This window comes from Sturnus vulgaris, chromosome 22 (assembly GCF_052056855.1).
Source record: "Sturnus vulgaris isolate bStuVul1 chromosome 22, bStuVul1.hap1, whole genome shotgun sequence".
Taxonomy (NCBI): domain Eukaryota; kingdom Metazoa; phylum Chordata; class Aves; order Passeriformes; family Sturnidae; genus Sturnus; species Sturnus vulgaris.
This window is the reverse complement of record NC_142264.1, coordinates 7537629-7560534: the sequence shown is the minus strand read 5'-3', so window position 1 is coordinate 7560534 and position 22906 is coordinate 7537629. Positions and strand designations below refer to the sequence as shown.

Genomic DNA, 22906 nt, shown 5'->3' with positions numbered 1-22906 from the left:
ACCCAGATAGCACTACCATCTGTGACTCTGGTGACAAACTGGCCCATTTGGATGATGATGGAAACCTTTTTTTTTTTTTTTTTTTTTTTTTTTTTACTACATTTCATCTGGTTCTTTCAAGCTCATGCTTACTGCATTGGCAGGGGGAGGCTACCAATTGTGGATGCAATGAGAGAATTTTTATGAAGAAACACCTGATTTATAGATGGGGGGAAAAAAATTCAACACATTTGCACCTGCTAATCAAGGTAGCTATCCATCTCATTTATGCCACTGCTCTAGCAAGCCTGACAGCACAAAATCAGAGGCTGTTTCTTCCAGCATTTGGCCCTGAGGGACTGATTCTCCAGCAGGTCTCTTCAGCAATGCCCACAGAATGTGCAAGTGGATCAGTTTTGTGCATACAAAGCAGGTAATTGTGCTCACAAATCAGGATTTGCATATGCTGCTGGAAAGGGATGCTCTCGTGGAGGCTGGTAAGGGAGGCCAGCGAGGCAGCCAGCACTCCTGGATTTTACCCAGGGGTATCCCAGTGCGTGGCACGAGTGGCAGCACTGGCACTGCTCCCACAACTCTTCAAAATATGGAGAGTGAGGAGAGCTGACAGCCAGTCCCACAAGACAACAAACCTTCCCTGTTCTTGTCTCAAGCAGCACAGGCAGCACCTGCCAGGAGGGTGGGGGATTTTGGCTGAACATCTCCAGCCAAGCAGCACATCCTGCCCAGAGAGGTGCCTGTCCCATCTGATGTGGCAGCTGGGCATGGTCACTGTGTCACATCTGCAGGGAGGAGCCCCTCAGCAGCCTCCATTTGTCGCTGGATTTGCAGTCAGACTGACCAGCTTGGCTGTTTCCAAGGCAGGAGGGATGAGGGACATAACATTTTGCTCATGTGCAGATGTCAGTGCTCTCTCTGAAATGCTCTGATGAGCTGGGACTTTGCAACATAGGTTTCAAATTAGTCAGGGGGGCAGCAATCAGTTAATTAAAGAGTGAGTCACACGACAGAGACGTGAGGGAAGGCAAATTAAGGTCAGGCAACAAAGTGGATTTTGGCATTTCCTAGTGTTTCAGAGCCTCTGTTCTCGCTGGGGATTATTCTTCACACTGAAGGAGTATTGGGTGTCCAGAATCACAAGTCAATATATTGTAGAGACAAATCCCACCCAGAACTCCAACCTAAAGAGTGTGCTGGGAGAGGTAAGAGCTTGAGTGTCACCAGAGAGAGCACATGTGACCTGGGGCTCTGTGTCCAAAGGTGTGCCAGGAGCCCATGGCACTGCCCACAGAGGTCTTGGATCAAGGAAGTTTGGGACAAGGCTGGATCCACGCTGCCATGGAGTGGCTCCAAGGGTAAGGCTGAAGGCAGATTAGCCATAAATATGCTGGAGGACCTCATTGCTGCCTCTGCTGCTCTTCAGAGAAAACTTTGAAGGCTTTCAGCCTCCAGAGAGGACAAACTTCAGTCCATCATTCTCATGGATGCTCTGTCCAGCCCAAGAAGGCAGAGGACAGGGGAATCCCTGGTACCCAGCACTTGGGATGCTCACAGAGAGGATAAAATCCCTGACCCGAAAAGGTTGAAATCCAGACAGGATTTATGTGCTGCAGTAAAACCACAGGCCTTCCTCTCTCGTGGTGATAAAAATAAATCACCCTTAAAAATAGAATGACATTAATAAAAATAAATCTAGAAGTACATGCAGTGTATCATGGGGTTACAGTCTGCCTCAGCCTGGGGGGGAAACTTCTCACCAGTTAAAGGCTGGTGAATGGTGATGAACATACATGGTGCAGGGTTATGTCCTGGGGTACAAGGTGAAGCAGGTACTTCCAAAGGCCTAATTTCAGTTCTTGTGAAGTTTGGACCTCTTAAGGGACTCTTCCATTTAGGCTGTGAAGGTCAGCAGCTCCATCAGCCAGTCCTGCTCGATCCATGTGGATGCAACTGGCAGAAACAGGAGAAAAAATTCTGGTGTATTCATGTGCACACTCCCAAGTTGGAGAGAGGGGGAAGAAGCCCATGGACAGATTTCAGGAGAGAGACCTGAAGGCTGAGATCCAGTCTGCTCTGCCCTCACCACGGGCAAGCAGGGACCATGGGCACCAGGGCTGGGAGCCACAGAGCAGCTGCCGAGGTTCAGCTCCAGCACAGCGCTGGGCAGAGCAGCTCCCGGGATAATGAGCATCACTCCCTTCCCTGCAAACAACATCTGACACATCCTGCTCAAGCGTGGGGCATCCAGCAAGAGACACAAGCTGCTCTGGGAGCTGGGGTCACAGCAGGAGTGGCACAGGGAGCAGCCACTCCTCAGAGCCGAGGCCATGCCAGGATCCAGCCAGCCCTGCTGGCTGCCAAGGATGGGCTGGCAAGGGGAGCCACAGGGCTCTTCCCACAGGGGAGTCGTGGTCTGGCTCCACACGGTGTCCCTGTGGTTTCTGCTGGAGGCAGAGTTGTTTCTCTCCACCTCTGAACCAGGGGAGAGCTGAATGCATCTCCCCTCTCCCACTGAGGTGGCTGCATTTTGCCAATGCTGGAAATAAAAATCCTTCTGCTCTGCTATATCTGGATGAGAAGAGCTTCCTCCTGCACCATCTCCATCTGTCAGTGTGGCTGTTGGCACCTCCCAGCCCTCCCTGGGACTTTAGGTGATGCCCAGGGCTGTCTACACAGGAAATTCATCCAGTGTCACTATTCTGCTGCAGCCATTCCTGCCAGTGCCTCCATGCAGACAAGCCTTGAGGAACAGGAACACTAAGAAGAGAAGATTGTCTTGACCAGGAAAATGAGTTTGTAAGACCAAGTTCAGTATTTGCATCTCAACTGAGCAGGGAGGGATGAGAACAGGGTCACTCTCACCACCCCATGAGGTGTTCATGACTCTGAAGGATTTCTTATTCTAATCCATGTATTAATGACAGTTGGGGACTTTGGGAGGCTTAGGGACAGCCTTCTCCACACTGAGCCATCCTTTAAACCCTCTGGCAGAACCAGACACCAACATCCTCACCTGCAGCCATGAATCTCATACACACATGAGGTGAAGACACTCATTGCTGAGGGGGAAGCAGCTCACATGGAGAGCTGGGACTAAGCTGGGATGGCACCTCTCTGCAAGGAGACAGGGGTGTGGGTACTCTTCAGACACTCAGCAAGCCAGGACACCAGGGACACTTGTCTCCACACGACCAAGAAGGCATCCAACCCAATGCTGGGGAGTCACAGCACACCTCAGCACAGTCCCCAAGCCACCTTCTTCCTATGCAGGCTCCTGTCACCCTGTCTTGTTTGCCTGTTCTGTGTTCTTGGCTCCCTGCAGACTCCAGGACTCCCATGTGTCATCCAGTAAAGACAGAAGGGAAGGTGGCACTTGTCCTTTGCCCACCCCACACCTGAGTCCCAGCAGGGCTGGCTGCTGCTCCACAGGCAATCTCTGCACACCAGCAGAACAAGCTCTGCAGAACACTCACTCAGACATGGAGAAGGATGGCAGAGTTCACAACTCCACCAGGAAGGGCTGGAGGACACATCCAGCCTAGGTAACCACCAGGCAGGAGCATCCACTAATGGGGATCGTGGTGCTCTGCAGTGAAAATGGTTGGAAAAGGGATGGAGATGGGGTGAACTCACAAGCAGGTTTTCCAGGCTGGACAGAAGAAAACCCAACTTAGTAGCAGATAAACTCCACATGCCCACAGCTACCACATCAAAGAACTGGTAGATCCACCATTTCCAATCCCCATCTTCTTCACATTTTGCTGATCGGGGTCACCACTTTGTGACCTCGCTAGTTCCTCTCAGTCCCCCATGCCTGCCACAGGCTAGAGCAGAGAGGAGCCAAGAAGGCACCAAAAAACCCAGTGACAAACCTTCTCCCTCACATCTGCAAGCTTCCCAAGGTCTTCACTCTCCCCTGGCTTCCCTTACCTGTGTCTTGGTCACACAGCTGCTCACAGGCATCAGTGGTCCTCTGTCCACAGAGGTCTCTCACCCAGGGGGACGTGGCATTGATCTGATAGTACAGGGACAGCTTGGCTGGGTTAAGCCAGTCAGAGATGTCCAAGTAGCTCCCCTCGCTCACAACGAAGCTGCTGCCTGGGGGAAGTGGGGAAAAAAAGTGTGTTAGGTGAGTGTGGAAATCTGAAAGAAAAACCCCAAAGGTGCATTTTGGCCCAACAGCAGAACAGTGCACTCTTCAGGAGCTGCTGTGCTGCAAAATAGTGACTTCACCAATACCTGGTCCCAAAGAACTTAAATTGACCATTCTTCTCCAGAGGAACGTGCTCCAGCAAGTGATCCACCATCTCCTCTGCCCAGACACTTCCCTACCCTTGCACTACCAGGATTTGATTCCCAGGTCTCTGCAGAAATGTGGACCAGTGTAATTATTGTGATCTGTAATCAGAGCATCACTGTCCTAGCTCAGGGAGGTGCTGTCCCAGAGCTCAGAGCACAGATGGGCAGCAGCAGCAGCTGTTCACCTTTTGTTGAAGATGAGTGGATTGGCCCAACACACAACTTCTTGTATGAGTTGTCTCATAATAGACATTCCCCCACCCTCTCCCTCCTGTGAGTTAAAAGAGAATTCCTGCCAAAAATATTTTCTTACAAAATCTTATGCTTCTTTATTTTGTGAAATGTATTTTTCCCCACTGGCATCTGGGAATATGCATCATCTAATTAGCCAAATAGATTTTCAGTTCAGCCCAATCATTTCCTTATCTAACATCTGAGGCCCAGCATCGCTTGGGGGATTTTGCAGGCACAGAGGTCCTCATTAACTCTGATCTTCAATTACATTGATTATAAGACTGCCTCCATAACAGTGCTGCACAGATCAGAGAGGAGCCAAAAAACCTCTACCATTAAGTGGTGTTTTGCAAAACTTACTAGGGTAAAAGCCTCTAAGAAGAGAGGAGAAGAAACCTGCAAGGAGGAGTGGACAAGAGGAACTGCCAGGTAGCCCAAGAACCCACAGCCACCTTTCCACTAAGTCTGAGGACTTGCAATGTCAGAAAAATTTGCAACCACTCTCTGAAGATTGAAATCCTTCTCAAAGATTACCCAGGGATAGCAAGTCTACACATCCAGGGCCTATTGTCACAAAACTTTAAGGCTTATGACCCTTAGTAAGGGACTAGAACACCATTCTTTTAAGCACCAACTTACTTTGATGAAAGCCAAGAGATTAAAAGAGCAGGACAATAAACCTGCAGCAGCAGCCACCCCACATGAATCTGGCTGAATACAAACTGTGGATCTCCTTTTGAAGAGGAACCCTTCTCCCCTCATCCTGTGCCACATTATCCATGCAAAGGATAAAACAAGCAGAGCTTCAAGTCAAGCATCCCAGTGAGTGACCTCATTTTCAGGCATCTCAAGATCTCAGCACCATCCAAATCTGAGCCCTAATTTCCCATAAACTCAGGTCTTTGACACTCAGAGTGTTTATATACCATAAACACATTCACAGGTGCATCTCTACACTCCAAGCCAATGGAGGCTGCCAAGCTACTGACTGCTCAGGCAAATGAGAATTAGACTGACATCAGAATCCAGCAGCTCTGGAGACACAGCAAGGCAGGAGCTGCCCCGCCAAGGCTGCAGGATACATCTCAATCAGTCACAAGGCAGCAGTAAATCACTGGGTAAACCCCCCAGCACCACTGGAAAGCAGAGAAACATTGAGCACGAAGGTTCTTCAAGTCACACAGTTTTATCTCCAATTATTCTTTTCAATGAATTTTTAAAGATAGCCCTACATACCATTAACAACAACTGCTGGTTTCTTTTCCCAAACAGAAATGCATCGTGCACCCTTGGGGAGTGTTTACTATTTACATGTAGGTGTCTATGTAGTAACCTGTCAATTGTGTTTTCCTCCTGATTTCCGCAGCTCCCTAATAAAGAGCAAGGCTTGGGAAGCACGTAGAGTTGTTTTGAGACTCAGCTACAGACAATTCCCTCTGCACCCAAGGACTGAAGAGTGAAACCAGCAGCTCTTGATTAAATCCCGACTTAATGAACCCCACTTCTGGTTAAAATACAGCTCGGAAGTAACAGAAGCGAACCCGACACAAACCAGACACATCACTCATATTCAGAGACAGGAAGGTGGCTGGAGCTGGAGAGGATCTTGGCCCAGGACCTGCTGCAAGGCAGGGAAGAGCCCCTGGTCAGGTGGGTGATGGAGGGGTGACCTCTGGAGCTCCCCAGCATGGAATCATTTAGGTGGAAAAGACCTCTCAGACCATCAAATCCAACTGTTCCCCCAGCACTGCCAGGGCAACCAGACCATGTCCCCAGGTGCCACATCCACACACCTTTTAAATCCCTCCAGGAATGGGGACTCCATCACTGGCCTGGGCAGCTGTGCCAGGGCTGGAGGAGCCTTTCTCTGAAGAAATTTTTCTTTATATACAACCTAAACGTCCCCTGGTGGAACTTGAGGCCATTTCCTCCTCTCCTATTGCTTCTTATTTGGGAAGAAGAGGCCAAACCCCACCTGGTTCCACCCTCCTGTCAGGGAGCTGTAGAGAGTGAGAAGGTTCCCTCGAGCCTCCTTTTCTCCAGCTCCCTCAGCTGCTCCTCATCAGGCTTGTGCTCCATCCCCTACCCCAGCTCCAGGTATTTTGAAGATTAATTACTTATTTTGATTTTAATAAGTCTGATTGAGAAATCATCCTCATTTATCAGGTTTTTCAGGGAGTTTCTGTTTGTTTGTTTGTTTGAGAAGCAGCAGTGAAAACATTTCAATCCAAAATTTCTGAATTCAGACTCAGTGTAAAATGGAGGCTTTTCTACCTCAGTCTGAAAAAAACGCCAAACCTGGGGAAATTAAAGGTTTTAGTTTCCTTCCTCCTTCTTTCCTTCCTTCCCTTTCTTTTCCTTCCTTTCCTTCCTCAAAGGAGGGAGGGGACAACTTCCAGCAAGGAAACTTCTCACATCTCTGAAGCTGAGTGTGTGGCAAGATTTTGAATACGTTCACAGACACCCTCATCACCTTCGCTCCCACTGAAAACACAAACAAAAACCACCCCAATCTCGATCCCTTTATAGCTTGCCTGGGAAATAAATAACAGAAAAAGGCATTCTACAAATATTTTGAAAGCTAAATTCTGATGATTTCAAAGCCTTTTCAATTTTTTTTCTCTTCACTTTCAAAGAATCCACACGTAGAAAACAGTTTTTCAAAAGTCACCATCATGTACATATCAAAACCACCTTGAAAAGCTCAGACAGGGCAGGTTGAGGAACAAATCCTCTTAGAAACTACTAAAAACAAACATTTCCTACACAAGAGCTGTTTCAAACACCTTCAGCTTGCTGGGTACATCAGCTGGATTTGATTTCCACAACTGCAGTCTCTGGATGGAGAGAAGGGGCATGATGGGGGACTTGGGAGGGGTAGAACCCCACTCAAATCACCCTCCTAAAACCTTCCTCGAGGACCTCAGACCCTACTAAACCACCCCACACCCAGTGTGGAGCAGTGAACACCTTCACTGCTGCCTGCAGTGCCCAGACACTCTGAGCACACCTGGAGGGACTGGCCACCCTGCTGTGCTCTGCTGCCAACCTCCCAAGTGTCCTCCTAGACACAAATTTCAAGCTTCCCACTCAAAGCCTTGCTGAGATCTCCTTTGAATGGAGATATTTATGTCTCAGGGTAAAGAAACCATCATCCAAACAAATAAACACAGAACAAAATGACAACTCTGCACCCAGCACCACCTCCCAGGAACCCCGTACCAGGACACGTCCCTCAAATGCTGTTGGCTTTATGAGCCAGCCAATGCCATGGAGCAGCATGCAGGGCACCAGGACACAGCCACAACCCCCTCCCAGCTCCACGAGGTCCAGCAGCCCCCCAGGGGATTGATTTGTTTGGGTTTCTGTGTGTGTGTGTTTTCCACTCCCCCCGTTCCTTCCCCGGCACTGATCAAAGCCGGGTGAGTTAAGGCAGCGTCAGAAGTTCATGTCTCTCATGCTGGGGTCTCCTTCAAAGTTCAGTGGAATTGCTTAAGCCCTGACAAAAGAGGCTTGAAGTTTTGACATTTCAAAAATCATTTTCAAGAACACAACAGGATAAAACAGCTCAGAAGAGATATCTAACAAGGGAAAAGAACAAAGCACCCAAAAGGCAGCCAAAAGGGTTTGGCTTTTCCTTTCTCTTTCTTTTCAAGGGAAAAGATCAAAACATAATTTTTTTTGAAGAACATCTATTTCTTCTTCTCTCTGCTCTTTTTGTCATCTTTGTCCATTCACTGTTTCTTGCCCAGCAAAACTCCTTTTCATCTAAAATTAGTATTTTGTGTTGGGAAGCAATGGGAGGTCATACTATAGGTTACTATTAATGTATCCAGCCCTATGCTATCACACAGTTCTAATCCTGTTACAGATAGTTTTTATAAACACTAGAGGAAAGATGATCCCTCTTGCTTCATTCTATAGGTACAAAGAATAACCCTATTTAATTTCTTTAGAGACTCTTTTTTCCCCTTGTTAAATTTGAAAGAACATTTCCCAAAGAGACAACTCCTCCCCTATCAGCTCTTCCCCTTGATCAGCTGTCCCTGTCCTGTCCTTGGCCCAGAGCATGAAAACTTTTGCTTCTTACATTTCTCCCAAAAAATGCTGAAGAATCAGACAGATTTTGGATGCCCAGGACACTCTGTACTGACTTAAGCAAGGAAACAGGTCTTGGGGCAGGACTGCACCCACAAGCTAACACAGGGCTCAGCTTTACCACCCTTTCCTGCCCAGCACAAAAACAGGTGATTTGGGAATAATTTAAGTAGTTTAAAGTCAAACTCTAAGTTCTATAGTCTAGTTTGAATTCAGGGACAGGATCACATGAGGTCAAAATCCAAGCTGACCCTCTTTCCTTTTTTAATTTTTTTTTTAAATTATTTCTCTCTTTGAACAAGGTGAAATGCTTAAACAGAAAGTTATGATAGAAAGATTAGAAAGCAGCACAAGCCTATAGACACATCTTCCATTCAGTCCTCCCTCAGCTGAAGCACTCACAGCTTATATCTCACAATGCTCGACTCCAGGGTGTATTTTCAGCACATGAACTGCACCCATGGGCTCTCACCTCCAACCCAACAATGTTCAAACCTGGAGATCCTCATCTCCTTGAAACACCACCAATCCTGCCAGAGCTTTTCCATGCAGGCAAAGCAGAAGTCAATTAGCAGCACATGTCTGTGAGTAATTACAGCTCAAACTGGCACCACCTTTCCTGTGGGAGGAGCAGAGTTACAATTTAAGTGTTAAATTGCACTGCCTTGATCATTCTGACAGACTCTTTCTTCGAGTTTTCTTGTCAGTCTCGATTTCTCCAGGGCTGAGCTCCTGACAAAGAGCACACGTATTTAGAAGACAGGTGATGGCTCAGCCAACTTAAGCAAGAAGGAATCTGCCCACCCTGCCTTGTGGTTCAAGCTCATGCTGCAATGAGATCTCCCATGGCAGCTTTAGACTATGCAGTTGTGGAGGTGTTGGTAAGAGCACATCTCTGTCCTCAGAAGGCATCTGGGCCAGCAGTGGCTGAGACAGAAATGGGACTCCTCAAAAAAACAAACACAAAAAAACCCAAACAAACAAACAAAAAATTCCCCAAACCAAAAAACAAACCTTAATGCTACATATCTCCCAACTCCCTGCAGCCCAGGGCTCTGTAATAGTGATGCTCTCCAGATATCAGAAAAGGGTTCAGAGAAATCCAGCCTAAATCCAATCACATCACAAAGCACAGAGGAGCTGTGATAAGCTTGTTGTATGAACACAAAAGTCAATGTTTGCATCTCTCCATCTATGGGAGGGGAGAGTAGGTTAGCTGGCAAAAAATGTGCCAGCTCTCCCAAATCTGAGTGTGAATGGTCAAGCTCAGCTGGTGCCAGGAGCTGCCCCCTCCCCACAGGTGGGCACCTCCTGCCTCTCTCAGGACACAACCTGTCCCAGGTCTGAGGCAGCTCCTGCTGACACCATGCAAACACCAACACCAATCCCACTGGATTTGCTCCAGTGAATCCTGCAAAGGAGGAGGAACAGGCACTGGGCTTCCCCTGCAAATGGAGCTGCCCCAGGAGCTGGGAATGCCTCTGGCTGGCACAGGGTTGGGGAGACAGGCAGCAGCTGAGCAGGTTCACAAGCCTGTCAAAGCCACGATAAAAACAGGATGTACTTCAGCCTCCAGAATCCTATTAGTTCTTCATGCAAAGAGCGTTCACGCCATAAAACCGTCTTGGAATCCCTTTGATCCACGCTGATACAGTTCATAAATTGATGTTAATATTTAGAGTTCATGTCTGGTAACACTGCAGCCATTTGCTCACATTTTCTTGCCAGGCAAGCAGGCACGGGAGCAGGAGTGAGCTGTAACACAGGCACGGAGGTGACCCTGCTGATTACGAGCTGGTGAAATAAAATGCAATTTGTAAAGCTGCCCCCAAACACGGCCACCTTACATGAAACACACGGGCCCTGGAGCAGCCAGACGTGACACTGAGTCTGCAACAAGAAAGTGTTGTTTCTGTCAAAGCCCTGACCCGGGTCTCCATACAGCAAAAACCCTGCGAGGAGAAAACAGCACAAGAAAAAACTTATTTTCAACCAATTCCTTCTGCTGATTTCAGAGGGGATTTATGGATGTGGGAACAGGTGGTGAACATGGGAAACTCCAATTCCAGAATATTTCTGAAAGCCTGAAAAGATCACAGCATCACAGAATGCTTTGGGCTGGAAGGGACCTTAAAGATCATCTTGTTCCACCCCTCTCCCCCAGGCAGGGACAACCTCCACTGCACCAGACTGCTCAGGCTCCCTCCAGTCTGACCTGAGATAGCTTTGAGATCAGATATTTTTCTCCATCCTTGTGGTACAAACCTGGGGAGCTTCACCTGTAAATCAGAGAGTGTCTCCAGCTTCTCCTTGCTGCCAAATGGGATGGGGACACAGCCAGTCCCCCACCTCCCGTGGCTCATTTCTGTGTGGACACATATCCAGCACATCCTGGGTGCCCTCAGGGCACAAGGTAATGCCTGGTCACCTCCAAGAGCTGCAGAAGATTGAGCAGGAAATGTCAAAACCAGACAATTTAAAGCAACACACTTAATTAAAACCAAAATGAGAAGTTGTTGCGAGTCCCAACAACTGCAGTCTGCATAGCAATCTTCAGGGAAAATTAACACAGGCTGCTAATAGCAGCATCCAATTCACCAGCATCTTGGAGGAAACAGTGGTGGGGGAAGGTAGGAAATAATCTGCAGATGAAACAATTACTGATCAGCTGCGTGGCAAGGACAGCACGGCATCGTTCAGGCAGGCAGAGCAGATGCATGGAGATTAAAAGAAAAAACAAAAAACAAAACAAAAAAAAAGAAGCTCCCTCCACCTCTGCCATCTTGTCAGATGCTCCAACCTAAAACATGAAATTAAGTAGAAATTCCACTCCTGCTGGCCTCTTGGCTTTGCAAGGGTTTGCCAAGGGAGAGTTCATGCTGGGAGGGTTCATCCACACTTGCAGGAGCGACAGAGGCAACACACGGGCAGCTCATTAGATGGGGACACTGCCCACAGTGAGCTCTGACCCCACACTGAGAGCCCTGCCTGCCCAAACTGAGCTCTGACCCCACAGTGAGCTCTGATCCCACAGTGAGAGCCCTGCCTGCCCAAACTGAGCTCTGACCCCACACTGAGCTCTGATCCCACACTGAGAGCCCTGTCTGAGCTCTGTTCACCCCTCTACACCCATCCCACAGCCCAGCGAGGTGCAGAGGGATCACCACAACCTGCCTGGCACACATCTCAGAAGAGGAGGGAAGAAGGCTGTAAATGCCCTGAGATGTCTCTGACAGAAACCTGCTGTATGCCCTTTGCTTTATTCCCTCTTATAAAACAAAGCCCTACAAGCCCCTCGCTAAATGCAGCTCTTGCTTCCCTCTGCACCACTGGAGGATCTCACCCACCTCTCCCACTAAAGTACAAACATCCACCCACACCGTATATAACCTCTCACAGGCTGTAAAAATGGGAAGCTTTAATTGATACTATATTTCATACTGTTGTGCAGCAAGGACGTACTCCAGGCTGAGCCCTCCAGAGTATCTTTCTCCACCCTGCCTTCCCTGCAAGCCATTCCCACTGGTCCAGCTCTACTTTTTGAATTATTACTTACAAGAAAAAAACAAAACCAAAAAACAACTATTGAATGTAGAGCTGAGTGGCTGGCATATTCATAAGAGGTTTTATTACTCAGATGGAGGGGCTCTCTTTCCTTTCTTCCCCCTTTGACACTGCTAAAGGGTCCTCTAAATAATGTCTTGCATTTCCATATCCTCATAAAAGCCACTATGGTTATTTCCATAAATCTGAGCCACCTCTGAAATCAGAACAATTCCTTCTGCTCAGCACGGGCTGCCTCGAAACACAAAGCCCAGGAGCAGCAGAAGGGAGGAGAGGATGTTCCATCCACTGCACTGGAAGGGAGGATTTGGGGGCACCAACTCGTTTCTGGGAAGCAGGAGGTCCCAGCCCTCCCTGCCAGCCACGGCAGCTCCTGGCAGCCTCTCCCTGATCCAGCTGCTCCATGAAGTGAAGGCAGCAGCTGTACACACCAGGCAATAACTGCGAGGCAGGGAGCGAGGCAGGGGCACCCCATCAAATGAACAAAAGGAAGAAAACAAACCGAGGGAGAAATAAGGGCAATAGAAACAGGCTGGTTATTATAGAACTGCTGCTTGGAATATATCCTCCCAGCTTGGCTGCCAGTTGGCTTCTGGTCCCAGTCCCTCCCCTCCCCTTTCCCACCCTGCCACTCCAGCAGCTTTGGAGCTGCTTTCTCTAACGCCATTCTTGCTGCAGCAGGGAAAGCTGCTCTGCTCCAAAGCTGGAGACACTGGGGGGGGCTTCCCCCCTCTTTCTTTTCTTGGCTCTGGCTGCTGGCACACCAGAACTGGCTGGCATCTATTTAAAGTTTCCTTCAAAGCTGAGTTCTCATCGTCTAGGAGAGCGATTTCTTTCAGCCTCTGCCTTTGTTTGGCTTCTCCTGCAGAGGCGCCGGTAGCAGCTCCGCTTTCAGATTTTCCTTGGCTCCTGGTGCCTATTGAAATTCCACATTCCAAAAGGGAAGGAGAGGGCACCTCTCCCTCGCTTGGGAACGTCTCCCGTGAATGCAGCATCCCTGCCTTCTCACAGAGCCTGCCTTATCATCCAGTGCAGCACCGAAGGGAACAGCTTCAGGAACCAGACGATTGCAGTGCACGGCGACACTTGTGAGACACGGTGCCACCGCCGGGTGCCACACCAGAAACTGCTTCAAGACTGATCAAAGCTCCCAGACTCTGCCAGGCCAAACACATCAGTTCTGTTGTCACCTCGATGCCACGGGATGCTCGTGCCAACCCCCTTCAGCACCCTGTAAACCGCAGATTTAATCCCCCATGGGACATCTCCAGGGAGGAGCAGGTCCCCTCTTCTCCATTAGCATCAAACTCCAGGTGCTGAGCCTTGGTGAACACATCCAGCCACACTTTTCCTGGGTATCACTGCAATTTCCCAACCCAGCTCAGCTCTGCGATGTCTTTAAATGCTTTGTAATATTTTGCTGCCAGTTGGGTGGTGCCTTGGGATTTGTTGTTATTCAGAAAGAAGGGGCAACTTTAAGATCTTTTTCTCTTCTCAGGCAAGGGACTGTCATCATATAAAATGATGAGATTTCAGGGAAAGTGATAGCCACTGCAAAATGTCTTGGCTGCTTCTATGTGAAGAATTTGACTGTTTCTCATAAAAAATATTTAAAAAGTTTTTGCAGTTTGTAATTATATTTTACAGTTTCATTACAAAGCTCATTTTAATTCTTCTCCAAACCGCTGTTACCAGTCCTCTTGCCACTTTCTCTTCAGAAAAGTCATTAAGTCGAGACTGGAAATCATCCCATTTCCCCCAGTTTCAAGGATATTAATCTGTTTTATTGGTATTTCATTGTCATTTTCATTCGAGTGTTCCCTGCATTTGCATAATTTGCATTGCCACCCCTTTCCTGGTGACAAGCACCGTCTCAGCTTTTCACTTCCATTCTATGGAGTCTCATGGCATTTTGTTTATTTTCTTTTTCAGGACACAATGTCTTCCCTGGGCCAGAACCACAAGCTGGGAGCAGAATGCTGAGGTCCATCATTGCCTTCCTGGCTGACCTTCAGCAAGTACCAGAACCAGTGTGAGCTCCCAGTCCAAGTGCTGAACTGACCATTGCCCATCCCAAAGGAACACAAGTTAGCACTGGAGCAACCTCATGTCCCAAATGCAAGAGTTTCTGTTCTCCAGCTACTTGGAACCATCTGCAAAGATTTCAAGTATTCATATGTGGCTTGGACAATCATTAAAACTTTTTAGAAACAGATCAAGGTGTAGATAAGTCAAATGTTTCAAATCCTTAAATCGTAGAATGGTTTGGCTTGGAAGGGACCTTAAACATCCTCTTGTTGCCATCCCCTGTCATGGGCAGGAACACCTTCCACCAGACCAGGTTGCTCAGAGCTCCATCCAAACTGGCCTTGAACACTTCCAGGGATGTGGCATCCCACCTTGATGTTGTCTCCACTCCACTGATGCTCAGTTCCTCCAGTGTGTGAACACAAAGTAGATGCTCTCCTCCTCTTTCCTACAAGGGCCAAGCTGTGACCACTGCTACCCAGAGACCACTCTTATCAGGGCTAATCCCACTTCAAACACACTGGTGACTGCCATTCTGCCATGGGGTGATGATTTCCAACCCTCTTCACCCTGCAGCTCTCATCCTGCTGTATCTCTTTAACCATCTCCCCCTCCCCAAAAGATTAATCCCCCAAGACCTGCCCTCCACTCCAAAGCTCCGAAAGCAGGGGGCTGCCCCAGAGCTGGCTGCACCAGGACACCCCAGCAGCTGGTGATGCACTGGCTGCATGCAGCACGTTTCTGGCAGAGAGAAAGTGCCCCCTGTGCATGTCCCAAGCAGAGAGACAAGTGCAGGAGCTGAGGAATTGGAACTGACTGAATAATGGGTCCTGTCTGCTGGAAGAAAATGAAATTTGCCCTCGTGTTACTGAAAACTTGCACTCGACGCTCACTGCACATTATAGAGAAAAGGTCAGTGAAACACAACAAATGCAAGGAGCCCAGTTGGAGAAAGCAATAAATAGTGACAGCAGCACTCGTCTAATTTATCAAAGCATCTCTGCTTTTGCTCAAACCCCAGCAATTTCCCTCCGTGCTGCTGCAAGGGCTGGGATGAGCAGCTCTGGACAGCAGGAGGCCTGTCTGTGCAGCTCCCAGGGCTCCTGCACGAGTTTGGAGAACAGAAATATCCATCAAACACAATTAGCAGCAATGATAACAACGATAATATTAATTGACGCGACTGAGATTTTGGCCTCAGGCTCGCAGATGTGCTTGTGGAAAGGGAGATCTCTGCAGTCAAACACAACTGGGGCATTCCCAAAGAGAGGGATCTGTGTCCCAGACACACCAGAGGGGCAGAGAGGGGCAGCAGGAGGGGCTTACCATCAGCGATGAAGTGCTCGGGGACGTGGAGCGTCACCTTGACGGTCAGCGGGCAGGAGAGCTGGGAGCCGCACACCACGGCCAGCACGCAGGAGCTGACCGCGATCAGCGTCAGAGCTGTCTTGTTCACGGGGCTCTTCATGGAACCTGCAAGGCACACAGAGCCGTGGGTGGGTGGCCAAAAGGTCAGGCTGTACCCAGAGATTGCTCAGCAGAGGCAGGGAGCCCCAGCTCGGGAAGGCAGGCATTGAAAACAAGGATGGCAGCTCAGCAGGAGTCTGCACACGCCAGGACTCCCATCACATCTTGTTTGGCACAAGGCTTCGTTTTGCTAGAGTAGGGAGAAAACCTGCTCAAAGCCCTGTATAGACCCTCTCTCTGGGGACTTCTCAATGGAATCACTCATCACACCTGCTGTGCTCCCCTGCTGAAACCACCATCACTTCTTGTCAACACTAGTTGGCTTGGCAACCCACTGTGAAACCCTGGTGTAGCAGGACAGCATTTGGATGGCTAAATCACCATCAAGGGCAGCTGGGTGGGACAGAATCCCCAAGTTTCATAGGGAATGTGGTGAAGCTGTGCAACATAGAGTCATCTCTCACAGAGAGATTTGGCTGCTCCAGAAGCTTCAGCTGCTCCTATTGGATGCAGACTGGAAATGTCAGGTGTCCAAATGAGACTCCCTGTACTGATGAAGAACTGTCCCAGGCCACTGCAGCCCCACCGACAGGTCTGCACTGCCCAAACCTTGGAGCCTGCATCCTTGAGGAACTGATCCCCCTGGACCTGGGGGCTTCCCTGCATCCCCCACAGCCCCCTCACCCAACACCTTGTGTCAGCCCCCCGCTTTGCTCCAAGATAAACACCTGACAAGGCAGCCGGCTCCTCCTCCAGGGCTTGGGATGCACCACTTGGACAGTGTGTCCATGACAAGGAGAGGGCACAGCCCAGCAATGAACCCAGAGGCTGCACAGCCCATTCTGGTGCAAGCTGAGATGACACCACTGCTGGCAGAGGTGACCACAGCCCTGCTCAGGATTCAGGTGAGGACACCTCTTGATTTTTTGGAAGCCAGTGCAGCCTCTCCCCACTTGCACACCAGCCCTCAGCACCTCATCCGCAAAGAGAGATTTAAGAGCATCAGTTTGAAACCTGAATGGGAAATGGATCCAAGTTAGCACTTGCACACCCTGTGACTTTTTTAAAGCTGCTGCTGGAGGTGCTGGTGCCAGGGCAGGGACTTCCTGCTCAGCACAGCCTGTGCTTTCCAGACAGGGCACCAAGCCCCACCACAGCTTCCCCAGGTCACAGCCTGCACAGAGGATGCTCCAACCTGGATTTGTAGGACAGGAGAAGTGGCTGATCTGCTGGAAAATACCCCCATCACTGAGACCAACAGGAGCAAGTAAATTGATTATTTATGAAGCATTTTCTCCTTTCCTTATGCATGGATCATCTAAACAGCCATCCCACTCCTATTTCACAGCTCTATCACCAATCCCCTGTGCCCCTCACCTTGCAATCCTCTTTTTTCCTTTCCCATCTTTATTCATATCATCAGCATAAGTTAGCACCTCCATGGGAGGCAAAATCCTCCTCTTGCTGGGCATACTGTGCCTGCCACAGCCCCTGCTTGGCTTGAAGTTATGACACGAATGCAAAAAGAAAAAAGAGGGAAAAAGAAGAAGAAAAAAAAATTGACAAAGAAAAAAGCCCCCATGAGGATAAGTGGACGAAATCAAATATACAATGGACCAGACAACGCTGGATTTCACCCTTATAAATCACCTTTCAATCCAGGGTCTTAAAGTGCTTTGCAAACATTAAATCATAAATCCCTTATGAGTGAGACAAGTATTATCCCCTTTTCACAAAGAGCCCAAATCCCAGGTATGATGGCAGCTTTCACCAAACTGCAGCCAGAGTGGAGCTGGAGGAATTAGGATTTCACATCCCCATCGGTCCATGTGGCTTCTGCTCTCCCCATGACTCAGGAGAGCAGCACAGGGGCTTGAAACTGCACAAAGCCTTTTACACTTCCATGAGTTTGAGCTTGGCTGCTCAAGGAAAGGGACAATTGCTCCAAGTCTGCTGTAACTCCCTTCCCTCCTGCACTCACTCGTTTCCATCACTGCTAATCACTGACCTCTAGAAGTGCCTGATGTTTGGTTTTGACCAACTGGACCAAAACAGGGGGGCTTCTGCTTGAGCAGAAATTGAGTTTCCAGCTCAGCTCTTTATTGCTCACGACCAGTTTGCTGCCAGGTTTGAAGGGAGGCTGCTGGAAGAGCATTTAAAGAGAGGGACAGGGCTTTTGTTTTCCATCTCTTTCCCTGCTCTCAGACCACTGATGCTCCAGCACTGCTGTGCTGCATTTAAACACCTATCTGGAGATAATCAGATTCACTACAAATCTTTAAAACCACAAGCAAATGTATTTCCAGCAAGGCCCTGCCAACCAAACCCACCTCAGAAGGTTCTCCAAGCTTCATCCTGGTCCAGAGGTGAGAAAAAGTGATCCCTTCCTTCTTCAGCCCAGGGAGGGGCCCAAACCCAGCTTAGTAGCTCAGGCAGCCCCAGATAAACCCAATGCCACAAATGAGAGCTTGACCTGGCTAAGTTTGTGCTTTCCCTCCTCTCCTTGTCACCTCCAGGCTTTCAGCAAAGTGTTTGAAGAGCAGATTTGAAACTCCAAATGCACCAAACAAGCTGGTATCAACATCCTTTACCAAGAGGAGGAAGCTGGGTGGGGAATATAAGACCTTTATGGAGGGTTGAGAGCCCCAGCACCCAATAGAAGTCCTGGTTTGGGTCCTGTGGGGTCCAAAAATCCCAGGAGGAAAATGGTGACCAGGCATGGCTGAGACCAAACTCACTCCCCAGATCTCTCTCCCCTAATAAATGCTCCATATATTGAGATGATCTCTCAATGTCTTTAATCAAAGATGTTTCTGTAGTGTTTTGAGAGGTTGTAATAAAATGAGTGGATGCTCAAGTGCTCACCCAGGCAGTTTAGAAGGGAAAAACGTGGACTATGGGGATTCACAGGGAGTCTGCACCCAAGGAGTGGGCAGGGCACATCACCAGGATGAAAAATAAGAATAAATTACTTCTATCCAGAAAGTAGTAACTTCTCCTCACTGCCCACAAAATCCAAGGAGAGAGAAGCAGAAAGGAAAGGCAAAGTGCTCTATTTTCGGGTAGAATCATACTTGACATGCTCCCTGCTAGTGATCCAAGGGTGGCTTATTTAGACTGGAAAACAAGAGGAGTGTCCAGCACTGTGGTCAGAAGGACTCTGGCCACCACCACCTTCCCCACCCAGGATTTTTTTGTCTCCCCTCAAACCTCAGTGAAAATTGTCGTGGTGAGGATGTGGGTCCCTGTGCAGACAGCTCAGAAACCGCTTGCAAAGCACCACATTCTCCTGAAGATTCTGCACCTGCTGCAAGATGAAGATAAATTCAAAGCCACTGGTGTAAACACTCAGCAAACAGCCCCTCCAAACGCACCATGTCTCCTTTGAAATATCATTTCCTCCTGCATTTAATTACTCACTGCTTTGTACACTTTCCTTTGCCCGCCCAAAAGACAAGGAGGGGGAAAAAAAACCCAACAAAACTCTGTGCTCAATTCTTCTTAATATTGGCAGTACTGCCTAAATTTAGGGGGGTGGAGGGGGGAGAAAAAGGTGTTCAGAACACGTATGGATTTACAAGCAACACAAATATCCTGTGTTCTCGGTAATATGCTGTTTCTAAATCAAGCTCATAAATACATGCTTGGGAGATTAGTCTATAAAAAAAAATAAACTTTAATTACCCCCTCTTTATCAGCACACAGAGCCCGTGGTGTTAACCATATGTGGGTGTTAAACGCCAAGTGCTTTGCAATCTTCCCCGCCCCCCCTGGAGATAATAGCACCACACAAACGCTCCGTGGCCACTGGGATGTGGAAATTCATTCCCAGCAGCCGGGGAAGACGGGGCTGGGGAAGGTGAGCAGGGGAACAGAGAGTGCTGGAAGGGCTCAGCAGCCCCTGCTGTGCTGTGCTGCACACAGAGCGCCCAGCATGGGGACAGCAGCATCCCTGGGGGACAGCCAGCATCCTGGGGGACAGCCAGCATCCCTGGGGGACAGCAGAATCCCTGGAGGGACAACAGCACCTCTGGGGACAGCAGCATCCCTGGAGGAAAAACAGCACCTCTGGGGACAGCAGCATCCCTGGAGGAAAAACAGCAGCTCTGGGGACAGCATCACCCCTGGGGGTCAGCCAACATCCCTGGGGGACAGCAGAATCCCTGGGAGACAGCCAGCATCCCTGGGGGGACAACAGTACCTCTGGTGGACAGAAGTATCCCTGGAGGAACAACAGCACCCCTGGGGAAAGCAGCACCTCTGGGGGAACAGCAGCACCCCTGGGGACAGCACTCCTGGGGGACAGCCAGCATCCCTGGGGACAGCAGAACCCCTGGGGACAGCCAGCCCACCCCAGCCCAGCTCACACCCCCGGGATGCTCCCGGAGCACGCCGGTGCTGCTGCCGTGTCAGAGGAATCGGGCTCCTAATGATCCGTGCTTATGTTCCAGCAGAGGCTCATTAACGGGATAGAGCAGCGTTTCCAGGACAGCCTCACACACGAGCACATCTCGAGGTGTTTTACAGGGGCAGATCATGTCCAAGCCAATCTAGTGCCAATTAAGATGAGCAGTGGTGTTGGCAGGAGGCTCTGGACGTGGAGCACCCCTGCATGGGAGGGAGCAGCACTGCCTGAATCTCCTCCTGGCCCTGCAGCCTCCTCTTCCATGGTGAGATGGGATGGGATGGGATGGGATGGGATGGGATGGGATGGGATGGGATGGGATGGGATGGGATGGGATGGGATGGGATGGGATGGGATGGGATGGGATGGCAGATCCTCCTTTCAGTCGGACACAGCTCTCCTGCACCATGACCACACCAAGCCTTCATGCACTACCCAGCCCCAAAGGCCCTTCCTTCTAAAGGGGATGGATGTGGATGCAGTGAGCCCCCCAGGCAGGGGGTGAGAGCACAGGTGGGTGTTTCATCACACACCATCTACACCACACCTGGTCCCAGCCTCTTCTTGAGGCATCTTCTCCTCTCCAGTCCTGGACAAATCCCAGATGAAGATGCCCAATGAAGGTGCCCATAGCTACAGCCCAGATCTGGGTCAGAGCTTGGGCACTGGGCAGTCTGCTGCCTCATCCCAGAGTCAGCAGGATGTGGATCAGCCCTGGAGTCAGCAGGATGTGGATCAGCCCTGAAGTGGCAGCTTCACCTCCTGTGTTGGAGGAGACCCCTGAGGAGACCCTCCAAGGAGGCAGAGGGTGCACAGAGGAAGAGATGGAGGGAAGGAGGAAAGGCAGCCACGCTGTGCAGCAGAAGGGTGAGATCAGTGGCTTCTGGATTTATAGAGGATTAGATCTTGCTGAGCACATGCTGAATCAGATTAATACTATTAACATTTATGAATTATCCTCTAGCAATTAGCCGAGACGTCCTCCAGTACAGCACAGGGAGCTGCAGGGAAGGCAGCCCTGGGTGTGGGTCAGGGGGAGGAGGATGCCAAGGGGTGGCCTGGGCACTGTGGGGAGGTTGGGGTTGGGCTGCTGGACCCCACAGCAAGGTCAAGGGCTCATTGACCCAGCTCCCGTGTGTCCCAGTGAGCTCTTGTGCTCCTCCAGCAGCCTGAGCCACGGCTCTTAAGGTGCTCCTGGAGTTATAAAGCCTTATGTACTGAATAAATGTATTTGCTTCCTAATTATACAGCTGTTGGTGGTGCTCCCCCTTTGCTCTAAGGCATTGTGCCTGCAGCTGCCAGGGAGACTCTGCCAACAAATTCCAACCAAGAGGAGGAAGGGGGCAAAGGGAAAGCCTTGAAGGCTGGGCAAGAAATGAGCAGCTGAGGAGAGGGGGGAAATAGAGATGACCAAAGGGGCACAGGTTGAGATGCAGATCCACCAGCCCCATCAGCACCAGGGTCACCATGGGCAGATTCTCTTCCTCACATATTGTAGATCTCCCGGCACAGCAAAGAGAGGAAGAATTTGTGCAAACTCAATTTGCTCTTCTGGCACTGTTATATTTTTTTTGCATTTCTCTGGGCAGGGACAATTAAAATCAATGAAGTCAGTTTTGCTTTCATGTTCTCAGTGCTGAATTGGTTGAGATAAAATCGCATTAAAGAAACAGCTACATATTTAAAGGTAGATATTGCCTGCACTGGAATTTTCTTTCATGAAAATCAATGAAAGCACTTCTCCTGGAATTAAGGCCTGATCTTTTTTTTGTTTTACACTCCAAATGAGTCCCAATTTTACCATATACAAGCAGAAAGGCAAATCTGAGTTGAAGGTTTCATTTTAAGGAGAAGGGAAAGCAATTTTCAATACAGAGTAGCAAAAGCATTATTCCTACAGGAAAAAGGAGAAAAAAAAGTAATCATTATCTATGAAATAGTTTGTGTTGAGTCACAGCCCAGGGAGGATTGTGCTCCATGAGTGAAGGGCTGGTCAGCCAGAATAATTGATTTTAGAAACAAGGAGGAGAGAGCAGTGACGGAGGCCAGGGTGACAGGGAGGGCTCAGGACCTGGCAGATGTCCCAGGGACTGGTGGCAAGAGGTGTCCAAGGATTCAAGTTCCTCGTCCTGGCTGGACCTTCACCACACTGCCTACTGTCCCCCTGCCACCCTGCATGCAGAGCTGAGACCAGGGAATTGGGCTGCAGTCCCAAAAACACAATAATTAAGAAAAAAAAGTCCCAAACCTTTTTTTGCCTCCATCCATTATGGAATAGATGCAAAGTGACAGAACAGGATGAGAACACAAATCTCTGCTCTTCAACAGCTCCCCAGGGCTGGGGCACATCCCTCTGTGCCTCAGTTTCCCTCACAGCCAAGCATCACACAGGAACAAATGTGACATCTGCCACCCTCTGCTCCCTTTCCTGCTGCAGCCAGGAGACAAATCCATCGTGCCACAGGAATCCACAACGAAAGGCATCTTCATTTTCCAAGCGGCACCAGCCCTCGCCCTCCTCCCGCCTGCATCCAGCTCCGTGTTTATGTTCTGCTTCCTGGGAAACAAGAGGCTCGTTACCATGCGGAGGGCGACAGCAGAGCGATTAGTGAAATTTGTTACCCACATGCTCTGAACAAAATTAAATTAAAAGTGCTGCTTTGCTGTCAAGATAAGGGCCAAGCCGGAGAGATAATTTTTCACTCTCAAACACTCAATTACTCGCTGAGGCTGTATCAGATACAATCGGAAAATAAATAAATAAATAGGAAGACCCGCACTGCCTCCAGGAACAGATGTAAAAGCCTTTATCTC

General features: G+C 49.3%; 1 protein-coding gene and 1 long non-coding RNA gene across 4 annotated transcripts in view; one reads left to right on the top strand and one right to left on the bottom strand.

Annotated features, from left to right (window-relative positions):
• Window positions 1-22906, bottom strand: part of ASTN2 (astrotactin 2) — a 312809-nt gene that overhangs the window by 184528 nt on the left and 105375 nt on the right. The window contains exons 6-7 of the mRNA XM_088177716.1: window positions 15547-15693; window positions 3928-4095 (exon numbers count right to left, since the gene is read on the bottom strand). Coding sequence (XP_088033842.1) covers window positions 3928-4095; window positions 15547-15693 — 315 coding nt within the window. The remainder of the gene's footprint in view (window positions 1-3927; window positions 4096-15546; window positions 15694-22906) is intronic.
• Window positions 20075-22835, top strand: LOC148221444 (uncharacterized). Of its 3 annotated transcripts, none has more exons than XR_015808067.1 (3): window positions 20080-20357; window positions 20478-20605; window positions 20680-21339. It is a non-coding gene; the product is annotated as an uncharacterized LOC148221444 (long non-coding RNA). The 3 variants fall into 3 exon arrangements; XR_015808068.1 differs by adding an exon at window positions 22421-22835 and having other exon boundaries at window positions 20081-20357; window positions 20478-20959; XR_015808066.1 differs by having other exon boundaries at window positions 20075-20357; window positions 20478-21339.